The 16,894-nt window shown below is 53.3% G+C and overlaps 1 protein-coding gene across 6 annotated transcripts in view; it reads left to right on the top strand.

Annotated features, from left to right (window-relative positions):
• The window catches only part of CASZ1 (castor zinc finger 1), a 207,226-nt gene that overhangs the window by 142,729 nt on the left and 47,603 nt on the right, over nt 1-16,894 (top strand). For all 6 annotated transcript variants that reach the window (XM_040585420.1, XM_040585423.1, XM_040585418.1 and 3 more), the window contains one exon: nt 13,789-14,358. In XM_040585420.1, the coding sequence (XP_040441354.1) occupies nt 13,789-14,358 (570 nt within the window). The remainder of the gene's footprint in view (nt 1-13,788; nt 14,359-16,894) is intronic.

The following is a 16,894-nucleotide window of genomic DNA, read 5'->3' as shown; positions in this document are numbered from 1 at the left end:
CACTTTGTGTTTTTCCAGCTGAGCACTGGCTGCCCCTTGAATATTTTTTTTTCTTACCTCTGCTTTAGTTCAAACACCCACAGAGGTTGCAGATGGGGCAGGTGTGTGCCCAGCCCTGTGTGGCGGGGGTGAGCCCGCACCGGGGCTGCGCGCAGTCGGGAGCGTGCGACGTCTGTGTAAGGTACCACTAACATGCAAGCCTGCTGTCAGTAAGATTAAATTCACAGGTCTGTGTTATCTCTGGAAGTGTGTCATACAAAAAGGTAAAGGAACGTGCTCTTGTAGAAAAACCAGCGTCAGGGCTTCATGTTGAAGCACATAATAGGAACATGCACAGGGACTTCCCACACTTGGGCATGTATAATGTATATCTGGCTCAGGGTGCATAAGCTTCAACCTCAAAGACAGAGGGCTAAGGGAACTGCTAGCTGGAGAAATAGTTTTATTTCATTTCCAAGATGTGGTCATGACTTTCAGACCCTGCCGAGCCCCTCGTGTTGACCTGCTCTCACACCAACCGTGTGGTCACGTCCCTCCTGTGCAGAGCTGTGCCTACTCATGGGGCCAGTGGCAGGAGCCGTCCCTTTAGGAATGGCATTTTTCAGGTTCCTCTATGAGGTTGAACATGTCCCAGCTGCAAAAATAACTAGCCTATATACCCTGTGGAAACAGGAGCAGCAGCGACACATCTGTCTGGTCTGGGCAGAGCCAGCTTGTAACTAATGCCCCAAAGGGGCATCGAGCGGCTGCAAGCACTTGTCAGTGTGGAAGCCCCACATGGCGACCTCTGGGGGGGACTAGCCCATCGGAGGGGCAAAGCTCCATGGAGGGCAGAGCAACAGATACCTCTGGGCGTCTTGTAGGACCGGTGGGTTCCAGCAAGACATTAATATTGACTGGCTGCTCTAGACCAGCTGCAGGGCATGCAGGCTGCTGGCGGGGCAAGGCAAGGGGCTGAGGCTGGCACTGCTGGGCGCCAGCGTCCCCAAGAGCAGCCCCAGGCTCTGCCCCCCCCCGGCCCCTGCTCCTGCCTCCCCCGTGGCCGGTGGGGTCACTTTGGTTGGAGAGCGCAAGCTGAGCTCAAGGATAGAGCCCCCTGGACGGAGCCAAGGAGCCACTGTATAAAAAACGCTGAGGTTTTCCTTTTCTGTACAGCGCGTTTCCCTAAATTGCCTTTGACTGTGTGCATCGCTAATGAAAGTTTATGCCCTTGTTAGAAGGACAGGCAGGTCCGTTCCAGTTAGGGCTGGGTCTATCCTTCTGCCAACTGCCCTCCCCAGCACACACACACGCTCGCTCGCTTGCTCGCTCTCCCTGGTGAATAAGTGGAGGCTGTTATAAAAAAAAAAAAAAAAAAAAAAAGAGGAGGGGAAAAAAATTTCCATATTTGTGTAAGTTGCTTTAAAAGCATTTTATCATGTCATAAAAAAAAGGAAAGTACTCTCGGAAATTGATCCTGCACACGAGCCCATTGGACAGAAGGACGTCGGGATGTTAATGGCTATTTTGCTCCAGGGTGGCTTATTAAAAAATTTATACATAAATGCTTAAAATTGCATAAATTATTTAAAAAAAAAACATAGTAAGCAATTTGCAGTCCCGATCCACTTTTCCTCTTTTTCTTTCCCTTGTCATCCTTTTCTTCCCTTCTTTCCTACAAAAAAATTCCTTCCCCCTGTTCTCACCCTTGTCCCCTCCCTGTCTGAAAATGTGATGCATCCAAAATTACACACGTATGTGTGTAAAATAAATATGATTTTAAATGTGACCCGCCACTGGCCAGCGGAGCTGGCTGCGAAGGGGAAATAAAAAAAAAAAAAAGAGGGGAGAAAAGAAAAGAAAAGAAAGAAAGAAGTTTGGATATGATGAGTGTTTCTCGCAGGCGTGGAATGTCACCCACATATCCTGGAGATTGTACTGGGGAGGTTTATGATGGTTTCCCATTGATTTGTTTCCCCGACGCAGCTGCCGACCTCTATTGAGGGACAAACATAATCAGCACTGACGCAAATTAGATGGTTATTCGTTTTGAAAATTGACAGAAAAACAATAAAAAAGATGAAATGCTCCCAAATCAATAGATATAATGAAATTCAAATAATCCGAGAGATGAGGTCTCCATGGCAACTGATAATGTGGAAAAGAAAACAATTTAATAAAGGACAGACACACTTTGAAAACAGATTGGGCAAAGGGAAGGCGGGGGGGCGAGGGAGCAAGGGGGGCCGTGGGTTGGGTGGTGGTGGGAGGGGGCAGCGGGAGGAGGTGGTGGTGGGGAGCCGGAGCCGGCTGCCTCTCCGGTTGGTTAGCGGTGCTGTAGTGAAGGATCACTGTCCATCCCAAGGACGCTTGCCATAATTAAGAGAGGCTTTCGGTCCAGAAAGTGCAGATTCAGGTTTTAATACACAAAATTATTTCAGGAGCACTGAATCGGAAAGTCGTTTGTTATGACCTTCCTGAGAGGCCTGGAGCAGGGCATGTTGGAGGCGCGGCGGCTGAGCCAGCTGAGTTATGGCATATTTGTGTTTTTATAGTGCGGAGGGGAGGGGGGAAGGGGGGAAGAAGGTTAAACAGTATTTACAGCTCAGTTGTTTTCAGAAAGGAAAGAGAAATAGAGTTCATGAAAAGATGCGAGTGGAAGCGAGAGAGAGAGAGAGGGAGAGGGAGAGATCCCCTGCCCGGCACACACACTCCGCTGGGACGCCAGCTCCAATGAGACACTCACCGATGCTCTTTTTGCCTTAAGGTGTGAGGTGCAGACGGGCTGGGGGTAAAGAGGGGCTCTGTGGTGGGATGGGGAGTGTGGCTGTCCCTGCTGCCAAGTCTGTCTGCAGGGTCCGGCTGGGAGCCCACTGTCTTCTCACTCCAAGCTGCAGAATAAACTAGGCATGTGGGCTTGTGCTGAAAGCGTGCATGAGAGTGTGTGTGTGTGTGTGTGTGCATGCAGGGTGCTCTGCGCTCACACGGGTGGCTGCCTGTGTGCGTCTGCATGTGTGGCTGCTAGTGGGCTGTATGTATGTGGGTGCTCTCCGCGTGTGCAGGGCTGAGCAGAGCTCGGTGCATGCGGGTGTGCGCCTCTGGGGAGGTGCATATGCTGTATATCTGTCTGTATTGCAGAGTGCGGGTGTAACACTTGTACGGTCACAGGTACATCGACGTTTGCGTGCATTAGCATGTGTTCTGTGTGCATACTGTTTCATGAGCACACGCACGGGCATGCAGTTGTGTGTGTTTGTGTGCTGGGTCATGCGTGCCCCTGCATGTGATAGTGCACCTGCATGGCCACGTTTCTATACACGTGTGTGTTCCCACTGATGGGTGTTTGTAATTAGTGATAGCACTAGCGCATGGATGGGCTCACAAGGACAGGAGAGATAAGAAGATGAGCTCTAATGACCAGAAGAAAGAGCAGCAAAAGGCAAGATGGAGAATTAGTGTTGGTGTGAGCACTGGGTAGCGTGGGGTGAGTGCCCGCACAGCCCGACCAGTGGGGTTCCTCTCCCAGCTCTGACAGGACTGCTGAGTTAACAGGCTCGGGGATGACCCGCTGCTTTCATGCCAGAGCTCAGCTCTCCTCTGGCCAGACTGAGCCTTTGCCACACAAACAGGACGGACAAGCATTTCTCCTAACCACACTGCACAGTAAGGGCAGGTGACAGGCATCTCCGGGGATTAGAGAGCCCCGAACTCCCGGTGCTGCATCTGATGGGTGCCTGCTTTGTGGGTTCACAAAAGACTCCCGGCCCCACTTGGGGATTACAGAAACCTCTAAGGGACCTGAGTGCCCCCTTTGCATACCGAGCCCAGAGCACTTTCGCCTGCGCACATACAGCTCAGGCAGCGGGGCTGTGGGGAGGACATTAACACAAGCTGGACATCTAAGATGCTCTGGTTTGCTCTCTGTCATACAGCTCTTGCTGAGGTCTCACTTACATTTGCGGGCTAACACACTGATTTACTTTGCAGGACCTTGAAAGACCACAATAATGAACTTTTTCTGGCACTGTGTTTCTTAGTGATGCATCAAGCATTCAGGCTCCCAACTCCCATTTAGCTCCTGACTTCCCACTGCAATTAATTAGGGGTCTGCATTCTTTGTTGGGTCTGAGCTTAATAGTGCTGAAAGGGATTGCAAATTGCTCTTAAACTGCCTACCAACTACCAACAGGGTTTGGAGGGACCCTTTGTAGGAGGTGGCTCACTTAACCCCTGCCCTTGATTAGGGATGACTCTTGAGGCCAGCCTGAAGCCGGAGCTGCTCTCCACTGACTCGGGTCACATTGTGTTTGGATTCTCTGTGAAGTAACTCATTAAAGACAGTCACCAAGAGGGACTGATGAAACTTTGAGCAATTCCCTTCCTCATCTGCGTCCTTTAAGAGACCAGTTGTCTCTCCCAGGTCCTTTTTATTCCCCCAGCATCAGGTACTCACAGCTAAGTCTGGTTCCCTCTCTGCCACCTCGATGTCTCACCGCACCCCCTGCCCCATCAGTGGGGTCTGGGCAGCGTTTTGGAGAGGCTCACACCTTGGCCTCTGCCTCATTCCTGGGGAGCTGGCTGGGCCCTGCTCCAGAGGCTTTCCCAGACCTTTTTGCTCTCCACCAGCCCTTCCCTCCCTCTCTCTGCATCCACCATGTCCTCCTGGCACAGCACCCAGTGCATCTACAGAGAGGTGAAGTTTGGCACCGTGTTTGCATTTAGTTGCCCTGACAACGTGTCTGGCTTCATAGGGAGTTTTCCAAGGGCCACAGCTAGCCTGCAGGGACCTGATGGTGATAAGCTATTACTCTTCACCCTCCCTTTTGCGTCTTTCCTCTTGGTTTTCTTCACAACCTGTGGGGAGATTGATGGCAGGATTGTGATGTAGATGTTAGCAGTTCTGGTTGATTTATAGAGTTACTTAGGCTGAGTGAGGCCACTTAGGCTCATCTGGATAGTAAACCTTTTAACTGGACTGAAAAATTAATAATAAATAAATAAATAAGGCAAGAAGGAGAAACTGGATCAGAAAAGCTGATCCTCTTGGCTTTATGTTATCTGAAAGAAAGACTCTGAAGACAGAAGGCTCTGAGGGAGCAGCCCCTCTCAGCCTGGGGAGCAGCGAGACCCTGCTCTGAGAGCAGGTTTTTGTGGGACCAAGAAGAGGAAACTGTTGAAATGTCTTATCAAAGATCCTGCATTGGCAGATGAACTAGAAAGTTGGCTGCATGACTCAAGGGACTTCTGAGCTTCAGACTACCCTGAATCAGTGCTTTTCCTCTGCTGTTGAACTGCAGTAGCACCTAACATTGCAAGCGAGATACTGGGCCTGCTAAGCTAGGCAAGAAATCTTTGCCCAGATGGCTGACCATCTGAAGAGACCCAGCAGGTAAAGGACAGAAGGGCAGCCTGCCTGATGCTGTTTGCCCAAAGAGAAGGAGCAGGTCAGTAACAGAGCAGGGAGCAGAACCAGAGTTTTGACTCCTGTTACTCCCTTTTCCCCCTCTTCTTTCCACTCTGCTCCTTTCGTTAATTCTGGAAGTTCCCTGTGTTACTTGTGTGCAGAAAAAGGGGCTTGTTTCTTGTCTTTTGAAGGTTCAGGGTACATGAGTGCAGAGCGTGGCAAAGGGAAGGGCAGAGGAATGGAGCTTTGTCTCGGCATTCAGGGGTGAGCAGCAGAGCTGTAGTGGCTCTCAGAGTAAGGAGGCTGGGGGTAGACAAGATCAAAGCACGTTTAGGATCATTTTTGAGATCTGCTCAGGAAAAGGTTCAGACGTGCGTTACTAAAGAGCTGTGAAGAAGGATTAGTCCTGTCCTTGCTCGCAGTTGAACCACTTTCCCCACCAGCTGTGCCAAATGCTTGTGAAGAGCTGGTCGAGCGGCAGCAGAGCAGGTCAGCAGCAGGTGAGAAGGCAGTGTCACAGAGGAGAGTGGTGCGGTGCAAGGGAGTGGGGCCAGTGCGGAGGCTGTCACGGTTCAGCCATGCAGGGGACAAGGGCCCCGAGTGGGGCTGAGCTGGGGTCGGGTTGAAGACGGGTTCCACGCAGGCTGGGGTGGTGCAGGTGAGCAGGTCTCTGCAGTGGGAGAGGGTCAATGCAGCAGCCGAGGCGGCAGCGCAGTGCTGAGTATTAGCAGGTGTCCGTCCTGCTCTGCTGCCTGCCAGCCGGGCTCGGCTCTCCAGCGGGGACTCTGCGGACTCTGGAGGACTTTGAGTTGCAGCCCATTGCACCATTGCAGCAGAAGAGGCTGTGCCTGGGCTGTGCTAGGGCCAGCTCACTCCTAGTGTGAGGTCTGTGCTGCCTTTCTCTCCCTGGCCAGTGATATATGGCATAAATTAGGCCTCTGAAGGGGGATACTGCATCCTTAAGAAGAAATATGTCCTCATTTTTCTTAAACACCGTTTGCACTGAGTGAAATGTTTAGAAGGGACGCTGAGGGATAACTTTATTTCTTACTAGGGAGTTCAGAGCCGTTCAGTTAAACCCATAAAACACTGGGAGTAGGGAAGCTGACAGCCTGCCCGTGCATTAGAAAAGCCATTACTCATCTAGGGGAAATTCACCCCATGCCGGAGCCTCACGTTACCAGTGGGGTGGTCCAGGGGAGGACACAGGATCATCTCCCATGGCCATCTAAGGGGTCAGTAGGATGCTCAGAGGTTGAAAAGACTCAGTAACAATCCAGCACAGTGACAGAGTGCTGATACAGAGATCTCAAAGCACAGAGTAAACATGGCTGCGTTCATCCCGCTGGGTGGGCAGTCATCTTCATCCCTTCTTCTCCTCCTCCTCCTCTGCAGGGGGAAACTAAGGCACAGAAAGCTGAGGAGACTGATGGTTACACCGTGATTGGAAACCAGGCTGGAAGCCAGCATTCCTGGCTTTTAACCCCCAGCTTAAATCACTAGAACCAAATTCCCTTCCAGAGCAAGGAGTCTTAAGTCAGGAGCCCTGACCCCCTGCTCCGTTTCTGCCGCAAGGCCGTGTTCCCAGGGAGGCGTCGGGAGCCCTGGCTCCACCTTCATTGCTCCGACGTTCAGCCCTTTCTTCCCAATGGGATTTAGAAAATCCGCTGGAAGACAAAGGCAAGGACTTGCAGGTGGCAGTAATGGGAATTCCTGTCTCGGATGATGGTTGTTGGTGCAGTGGGCTGCGTTACAGGTGTGGCTGGGTGGGCTGCTGCTCTTGCACAGGCACCTGGCTGGTGCAGGCTGCCATCGCTCCCCCGCAGCTGGCTGTCTGAGGGGACAGGGCTGCAGGCACCCAGCATCGTGGTAGGCAAGGCATCAGCCACCAAGAGGGTGGTGACTTTCTATTTGATATTTATTTTGGAGGCTTGACACCAAAAGATTTAATATTTGTTGGAAATGAGAAACAGTTCTCAAATGAATTTGGAGAGCCTGGGAATTAATGTCAGCCACCCTCCCCTCCCTAAACACCCCTCCTCCCCGTCAGCTCAGGCCCCCCCTTTCAATTTCTGAAGCCTGCTGATTTGAATATTTATAAATATCAGTAAATTATTTATTGTAGCAATCTGCTGTGCCATTTCACCAATCGCCGTTAACACTTTAGGGCTCGCTCTTCAGGAGGACGCGACTGGAGAAAACGGGCACCTGGGGGCTGGGAGCGTGCTCTGGGGAGGGGACTTTGGTGCCAGGGCACAGCCTGCGTGGCTGTGATGCCAAGAGGGGCTGGCTCTGTATGTGACACAAGAAGAGCTGGGGGTGTTCGCAGGAGAGGATGGGGAGCCTCTGTGCCCAGTACTAGGGGAGACTGCATGGGGACACAGGGAGAAGACGTGGCTGGAAAGGGAGGCTTGTGTTAGCGGGGGAGGGCAGCAACGAGGACAGCCTGATGGGGTGGGCTGTTCACTGCAGCACCCTTGCAGGCTTTGCCCTGTGGTGTGCAGGGACCTCGCTCTGGCTTAGTGCTCAGCACTAGCCCTCTCAGCTTAGTTTCTGTTCCCTTGAGGAGGAAAATTTCTCTCGGTTTCTCCTGTCCTGTTCCCTCTCTCCATAATTACACTTCTGCACTGAAAATACACACCATTGAGAGATACTGTGGCTGTTTCCCATTTGGGAAAGAGGGGGCTCCCCATGTTCACGAGCTGTTCTCTGGCGAAACCCTGGCAGTGGCACCAGAGCAGCCAAGTGGCAGGGTGGGAAGCGGGAGCAGCCTGGCTGGCCAGCAGCCCCAGTGCAGGGCACCAGCATCTCCAGAGCTGATGCAGCTTCCCCCCTCTTTCAGGATGACTGCTGTTGGTCGCAGCCCAGTGCGTACACCGCCCCTCACTATCACCAGAAAATTACAGTTTAACTCTGTAGCTGAGAAGGTTGAGCAAAGGGAAGCAGGACAGGCTTGCTGAAGGGAACCGGTGCTGGTCTGTGCCCATTTGGGCCAGGGTTGAACCAGGCTCTGGGAGCTGGAAATAGGGAGAAAAGTGGCCTCTTGTGCAGCTGGAGATGCCAGTGTGGCAGGCAGGAGAAGGTCAAGCAGTGCTGAACGCAGGCAGCCTGCACTCTGACAAGCGCTGGCCACGGGGACCAGAGCAGAGTCCCCAGCTTTTCCTCCACGGTTTATAGATGGGATGTGTGGGGAGCGCCCTCACGGCTATTGCAAAGCAGGGAGTACAGCTGGCGGTGCTTCAGTAAGGATGCCCTGGCTGCTCGCTTCGTTTCTCCTCCCCCGTCTTTGATTCTCCTTCTCCTCCCTGCCCAGTGCTGAGCTGGAGCCTGTCAGGTCCGACGACGTTCTCACTGAGGGCTTTCCCCGGCTTCACACAGACACGCACAGGCGGGATCCATGCTTGCAGGGCAGAGGAGGTTGTTAAAGAGCCTTTGTGAACTCCCCAAGGTCAGCCAGAAGAGACAGCATCCACTAATCCAAGGTCATTTCCTGGGCTAAAAGCTATAAAATGTTTTATTGATAAACTGAAGAGGGGAAAATATACACACTACATCCACTCGCACACACTGTGGCCATGCCTGGGCTGTTGCTGCCTTTGCCTTGGCCCTGCCTGGGATAACGCACAAGTCTTCGTGCTGGAGGGGCAATGTTTTCTGGAAGGGGCTGAGCATTTGGCTGCCTTCTCTGCCTCTTCCCAGCGTGTGGCTGGGCATCGCCAGGGCATTACTCCAGGGAAGCATGTTCCCAGTGCCCCAGTGGCCTTCTGCTGTGAAGGTTTGGCTCCATCTTAGGGACCGCAGCTCAAGTGTGAAGAGGCTCTGGTGTGCAGCACCCTCACACCCCTAGCCCAGCAAGCCGTGCTGCCCACCCTGTTGGGGCTCCTGGGCAGACTGGAGTCTCTCCAGTCAAGCTTGCACCACAGTGGTTAAAAAAAAAAAGGACTGTGCAGCATGTTGGCCCTTCCCCCCCCCCCCCCCCCCCCCGCCCCAAATAATGCTGTTAATAATTAATCGAATGAGAGCTTGCAGCTCCTGGAAAGCTGGCACTGGGACCTCCCTCTTGAACGGAGCTGCTCAGCTGGGCTTAAAACTCTTCAATAGGAATATGAAAGCTCCATCTGTTCAACGTACCGGGCTCTCTGAAGTGACAGTGCGCTGTCCCTCCCCAGCCAGCACCCCTCTCCCCGCAGCACGGGCCCTCCTGCCCCTTGTCTCCTACCCCTCCTCAGCCCCTGCCCCCTCCGGCGAGGGTCCCCTCTGCACCCCTGGCTCTTCCCATACCAGTAAGCTCCTGCCGCACAGCCAGGGCCCCTTCTTCTCCATCTATGCCAGCTGGTTCGTCCAGCTTCCACACACCCCTTTTTCACAGCCGGGACCCTTTCTCCCCACTACCAGCATGTGCTTCTGCATGGACCCCAAGCCAAAGCCAGACTTCGGCTCTTTTCCTTCCCCTACAAAGCCAGGATTTCTCTTTGCCCCTCGGCTGGGATGCCCTATTTCTGTCTGTGCCACAAAGCCCTTTGTTCCCACACATGACGTGCCCCCCCCGCAGCCCCTCTTCTCCCTTGGGCGGGGGCAGAGCCCACCTTGGCAGCACCCCGCCGCGGAGTTCATGGGTGAGAACGTGCAGCTTCGGGACGGTGTGGAGGGAGAGCGGCTGGGGCTGCACGTGGGGCACTGGCAGCACAGAGGGACCAGGGAAGGAGGGGCAGTGGGGGCAGCACCCTGGGCTTGTAAGCAGCAAGTGAAGTGGTGACAAGGCAGCAAAATGGCAAGGCGCGTTTTGTCCTCCTCCTTGCCAGGCCTGGGTCCAGCAAGCCTTGTCTTCACAGGGAGGTTTGCTCTCACGATGCCACGGCGCTGGGTGCGGAGCGGAGGGAGCCGTGTCTCCTCGCAGGGTGTTGGGAGGGGGCAAGCGGAGTAAACTCCCAGTGGCATTGTTTTCAGAGGAAGTGCTCAGTGTAAATAGAGCATGTGGGAGAGTTTGTCCTGGGCAGAGATGAAAAGTCCGAGTGACAGGCTCAGGTTATAAACAGCTTCCTCAGATTGATGTGAAATCAAAACATTTCTATTTAGATGAAGAAAATGAAGGGGGATGTTTACTTAGCCTGGAATCTTTAAACAGTGCGATGGAGACACAGGGTGATTTGGGGTGGGGAGCTTGGCCTGGGGGAAAGGAGCCTCTGCCTGGCTTCAGGGATCCCCCGGCCTGGCATCCCAGCCTTGGGCAGATGCAAGGGTCCCTCATTCAGCCGCTCAGTTCCTCTCCCTCTGCCCCAGTGAATGAAGCACAGATGCTCTGGTCCCCTCTGGCCTGATGGCCATCTTCAGTGTTTCTTTGTAAGAAGGGTTGCCCTTCTGCTTTAGAAATTGACAGGCTAAAAGAGGGGAACAGAAAAGGCTGATAGAGGTAACGCCCCTCCCGTTCCATAGAAAGGGAAATAAGGCAACGGAAAGATAAAATTATGTGTCCGGGCTTGCGGAGAGTTGGTTGCAAGGTTGGCAGAAGCAGCTGAGATTTCTGATTCCGTGCAGCTGTACGTGCACAGGTGGGATGGATGGAGATGTGTAAGAGCCCTGGTACTACAGAGCAAATCCCACCTCAGGAAGGTCTCTGGGAGGATTGGTTTTATAGATCAGGGAAAAGGTGCGTTTTGAGAACTTGCTTTATTTCTAACTCAAACTTTAGGAAAAGATTCTCAAAATGTTAAAGAGCAGTGTTGCTGTGCTTGAAAAAAATCCTGAACACAAGGAGAAGGGACAGGAAAGATGCAGAGGGGAAGGGCAGGAGCTGGGGGCAGAAACTGGGGAGGCAGAGGGGCAAAGCCGGGCAGGAGCAGGAATGAGAGACAAGTTGCAGGCTCCCTGAAGTTGCTGCGTACGCAGCAAGTGCAGCCTCGGGAACGTCTGTTCCTCTCTTCCTTTGAATAAATATTTATATATTCATTTGCTGGCTGGTGCACACACTTGGCTGCTCACCTCCAGACCAGAATAATGGGACCTGCCCTCGCTGCAGAAAGGGGGAGGGCAGTGGGGATCTGGGCTGCCGCGTGTCTGCCTCCCATTTATCTCCAGCTGGGAGCGGTGCTGATCTCACCAGTTAAGCAGGGCTGGGGGCATTGTGACAACGTGGACGGGGAATCACCAGGCGGCGTTGGGAGAGCGGGCTGGTGATTCAGTGCTGACCCAGTGCCCCGGCCCTGGGCAGGCACCACACCACGCGGGAGGCACCGTCCTGACCACCTGCAGCCGTCGAGGCTCCGCTGGCCCCTCGCCCGAGCATACAGGCGTGAGCTGTAGGTGTCCTGGCCGGGCTCCAGTTGGAGCTCACAGCAGCCTCCTGAGATTCCCTCTGCAGTACCAGTTGTGCACAGGATCGGGCTTCGCTTTCTGCCCTAAATAGAGTGGGAATGTGGTGGGAAGGGAAGGTGCCAGCACACAGAGACTTCTGCAGCTTCATGGGTGTCTGCCTGTGCCCATCTGTATGCGTGAGGACTCTGTGTGTGTTGGGGGAATGTGTGAAAGGGAAATGCGTAGGGAAATGTACAGGAATGTATTTGGGGGAGATGGGACTTTTTAACCCATGCACGTACGACTACATTTATGGAGCATGCCAGCACATACATACAGCTCTTGAACAGCTATAATTTCTATATGGTGAGGTACGTGTTTAGGGGCAAAGTGTGCTATCCCTTCAGGAAAGCATGATTGCACGTAGGTGTTAGTGCCGGGGGTGTGTGCATGTTTAGAAAGCCCAGGAGTACGTTTTGCCTCCCTTTGTGTGGGGGGCTGGTATATTTGTCGGGGGGTTATTTTTCTTGCACTCCTTGACAGGGAATCGTGTCTGAAGCTGTCAGGAGTTTATGCTAAGCAGCCACTCTCTGGCTGTTGGACAGCAGGTCTAAAGTTTCAGTCTGTTTGTATTGGGCTGTCATGTTATGGGATTAGGGTCTGTCACGATGGCTTCTGGATGCATTGTAGGGGGTCTGATTAATCTCACGGTGCTCCTGTGGAGCAGCACCTCTGTGCTGGTGACAGGGGGGTGTGGGCTGAGCTGCCACAAGGGACTCCTGTGCAGTGGAGAAACCCATTCTCACCATTTGGGGTTGGGACATGGTTTCTGTTTGCTTGCAGTCTGATGGGCTTCTCTTTCAGCACAACATAAAGTCCAAGAGCACATTTTGAAGGGACCTCCAGTAGTGTGCCCACAGTAACTCCAGTGGTGTGTGTGTCTGGCAAGTGGTTTTTTGTGTGCTCTTCCTGAGCCCTGGGACGCAGGGCAGGGTCTGCCTTGGCAGTGTGCACTGAGGGAACCAGGCTGTGTGCACATTTCTGGCCTTAGCACCTTTAACCCTTCTTAGCCTGGGTGGCTCTTGGACGCATCATAAATAAAGAGGGAAATGAGACAATGCTACTGCTTTAGAGTCAGGTTTTTGCTTTTATTTGCAATTGAATCTTGTTAATTGTTGGTGCAATAATTATGCAGGTGACTCTGATAGGGACCATTTAGTTCAAGATTCTCCATGACCTTGAAGTTAAGACCTTACCTTCTGCCTTTTTCCCCCCACTTTCTCTTACCCCTCCTTTACTAGCTGTCACATATGAATAAACTACATTAAAATAACAAACCCACACTAATTAGCTGATTGTGCTGGGAAGTGTGAGAGCAGAATTTCCTGTATGTGCAAGAGCAAGCAAGTGAGTGAGCAGGCAAAGGGGCCCCATCAAGTGAAACCAACCCACAGCGATTTTCTCCCATATGACTGTCTTCACACCAGTCTGGCGCTCCAGCAGATGCATTTGCCAGGGCTTCTGTCCTCCGTACTGTTCTTTCTGGTGCATACTGGTTTTCTTCTCTGAGACTATGTGCAAACCCCATTAAGTGAATTCCTCACTGTCCCTAGGGTTAGGCTTGGCAAGCTGTTCTCCCTGCTGCAGGTGCTTTGGTGCAGTTACTGGCTGGTGTGGTTTTGGCAGCCAACACACCTGGGATGGAGCTGGGGACCTAAAAACAGGTGGTACTGCACTCTGAAGGAAAGAGAAAGTCAGGTTTTAACAGACCTCATACGCTGCCTGAGCCAGGAGCAAAGGCTGGTCTGTACGACGTTTACCTGCGAAATGTCTGGGGCCTTTTGAGCCTGGTTCAGTCCCAGCAGAAAAATGTGGCTCTTTCTTGAGGCCAGTGGCATCCTTTGGTACCGGCAGATTTGGTGTGCCTCTCACCAGGCTCTCCTGGCCGGGCTTCGACTCAGAGCTTAGAAACAGAAAGCAGTCCCACCTTGCAGAGGATGATGTTGGCCATGCCTGAAGGCCTGTTGGGTTGGGACCAGCCATTTGCTGTTTGGGTTCCAGTTATCTGATCTCACTAATGCCCTTCTTTGCTTCTTTCCCGTCTCTCTTTCTAGCTGAAAGAACTATATGCACTGACGCAGCCTCAGGAAAACCCACAATGGCTGCCAAGCGCAAAGGCGGCCTGAAGCTAAATGCAATCTGTGCCAAGCTGAGCCGCCAGGTCGTCTTTGACCACGGGGGAGCCGAACAGGCGCGAGCGGACAAGGGGCTGCAGCGGGAGAGCAGCAACAAGGACCTGCCTCAGCCTGGGTCCAAGGACCTGGGAACGGAGTTTTCAGATGGACTCAGCCGCGTGCAGAAGATTGAGGAGGACAAGAGGAGGGAGGTGATTGAGAAGTGGGTGAACGGGGAGTACAACGAGGAGCCCTTGCTGGGGCGAGTGGAGGGCAAGGAGTGCAAGAGCGCCGACAGCACGGAGGTGCCCCCCGAAGGGGTTTACATGGTGCAGCCCAAGGGCTGTAGCGAAGAGGAAGATAACGGGGATGAGGCGGATGCGCTGAGGGGCTCGCAGGACGGCAACTTCTTGGACGACAGGGATTCGGATGGGCCGGCCTCGAAAGACGATGCCTACCGGTCCTCCAGTGGTGAGACAGGCTCCAAGCTGGGGGCAGGAACCGCCTCAGGTAAGGCCTGCGCGTCCTCCGCGCCCCCGCGGTGGGACAGACACCGCCCTGCTGGCGCCCCGGGGCCAGCCAGGGCCGCGGGTCCGGCAGGGGCCTGGCGCTTCGTGCCCGGTGCCGCGCCGTTGGCCTCCGCCTGAGCCGGCCCGCGGGGCGCGCAGGGTGCGCAGCGGCTGCGTGGGGCACGGGCACGGCCGCCGTGGCGGGCAGCAGCGGCAGAGAGCGGTGTTGCGGCCCCGCCCGCGCTGCAGCCGCTCGGGGCCGGGCCCGCGCGCTGGCCACGGGCGGGAAGGGGCTCGCGGCGCCTCGCGGCCGCACCCGAGGGCACGGGCCCCCGCGCAGCGCGGCCGGCCGGGGCGAAGGATCTGGAAGACGCGGCCGCGGCGCAGGCCGGAGGTAGGCGACGGCTTCCCTGGTGGCAGCCGGGCGGTGCCGGGAGCGTGTCCCGAGCAGGGTCGGGCGGGGAAGCTGCCGGTTCCCGGCCGAGCGCCGCCGCCTCCCCGGGCCCTGAGGCCTTTCGCGGGAGCACGGCCGGGCCTAGGAGCAGCTGCCGCCTTGTTTCTGCGGCCCTTCAAAAGCCGGGTCCGGCGAGAGAAGCTGCAGAAGCCCCAGGTGATTTTTTTTCTCACTTTCTGGTCCTCGCCCCCCGCCCCCGAGATTGATTTTGGGGGAACATGAGTGCTAAGCCTTGGTGATAGCTTAGGGTAAATTGAATTCTCTCCATTAGGGCAGAGCAGCTCCCTCCCCCGATCTGTCACTCAGCTGGGCTGGATCTGTAATTGAAAGATCTCCCCCTAATCTGCTCCACCTGCAGCACCCCTCCCCTGATCTCGGCACTTTGTGAATCCATCAAACTTTCCTCCTTTTGTGTGCGCGCATGTTTTCCTCCTCCTGTTAATAACGCAGCTGAAACTCATCTCCGTCTGTCCGTTCCCCTTCTGGAGAGGCACATTCTCTAGTCTTCACGAGTTCAGTGGCAGCGCACATAATTATGCATATAAGATATAAACAGAGCTGTTTAATTATCCTTCGCCACATCAGTGACAGAGTAATTAACAAACATTGCAAGATCAATGAGGAAAAGTGTGACCTTCAGTTTCCTTTGATAGGAAAGCCCTTGTCGTTCCCAGACACAAGGTGATTGTGCCTGGACTCTGTTTTTAGTTTGTTTTAATCACACACCCCCACCCTCCCCCACACACCCCTTGCAGCTTTTATTTGCTACGAAAACTGAAATGTAAAAAAATACGTTACCGAACTGGGGAAAATGAAAAGGAACTGAGGTTTCTCACTGAGGTAGGAGTTCTCAGTAAAATGCTGTCGTAAGTCTGTATTGTCAAAGGATTATGCAAAAAATGTATAAGCATTCACGGGGGGCTGAAGACTCATCTGTGTTGAAGGCAGGTAATGGTACATGTGGGGTCCGGTTTACATAGATGGCCACATGGGATTTGACTTGCAAACAGTCCCGCTGCCAGGTCTTGAGTGTCTGTTTCAGGAACCTTGTTGTAAATGTTGTTTGCAGCATTTCCCTGGAAAGCACAAACTGAAACATCCCTTGCTTTGGAGAGGACAAAGTTCTTTTCCTCGTCTGTCTTTTTATGTCAGTGTTCTAGAAAATTGATTTTAAGCTGTTCATCATTGAGTCCTCTCAGACCTCGTATTACTGGGTGCAAGTGAAATTTATTCCAGTGAGATCTGAAACTGGCTATACCAAAAAGGAGCATTTTTTTCCAGGTAGCAGGAGGCAGTCAGATCAAAGGAGAGGAATACAGCCCTGTCCTGGTCAATGTGGCTTTGGGGGAGTCATTGCAGGAACCTGGTTTTGAAGGTTCTGACCACCAGTGGCTCCCTCTGAGGACACAGAAGATAAAAGCTGGCAGTGCTCAGCAGCATTTAAAGTTGAGCCTGTACTACTTTGATCAGCTGGAAACTTGGGTAAAAAGCAGGAGTCCCACAGAAAACCGGATCCTGTCTCTAACTAGCTTTCTTGATCAGTGGGGAAAGTGATCCTAATTGTGGGGCTGAGAAAGGTTCCTGCTTCCTGGAGTCATGATGTGTGCACGCATGGCCTGCTTTATGGGACTTCAGCTACTGCTTGTGTCCTCCATCTCCTCCTGTAGTCTTAATGCCAAATCCCTGACACCTTGGTCTCCTTCCAGGGTCAGACAGGCTTGCCATGCATCAGGCAGCAGTTTGCAGAGACTTGGTCCATGCTGTTTAATCCTCATGCTTTGAAACAAGATGGAGAACATACATGTATGGCATCTCTGTTTCTTTTTCTGAGCCACCCCTTGGAAACAAGGGACTAATTGAGTTGGTGCTCAGTCTTGCCTTAAGTGCCTCCCTCTCTGGTACAGCTAGGAAAGGTGTTCAGGAATCACAAAGGTGGCGTCTATCAGGAGATGGTGTCAGAAGCTGACCTGGGCATACAGATAGGTTTCTTCATTCATTTGTGCACCCTCTCCTGCCTACTGACTGACCCATACTTCTCTACACACATTTATATATGGCATTTAGATTTCCCCAGACAGTCTCT

The sequence above is a fragment of the Falco naumanni genome, chromosome 3, assembly GCF_017639655.2.
Source record: "Falco naumanni isolate bFalNau1 chromosome 3, bFalNau1.pat, whole genome shotgun sequence".
In the NCBI taxonomy this organism is placed as follows: domain Eukaryota; kingdom Metazoa; phylum Chordata; class Aves; order Falconiformes; family Falconidae; genus Falco; species Falco naumanni.
The sequence above is the reverse complement of the archived record's forward strand: the minus strand, read 5'-3'. Positions and strand labels throughout refer to the sequence as shown.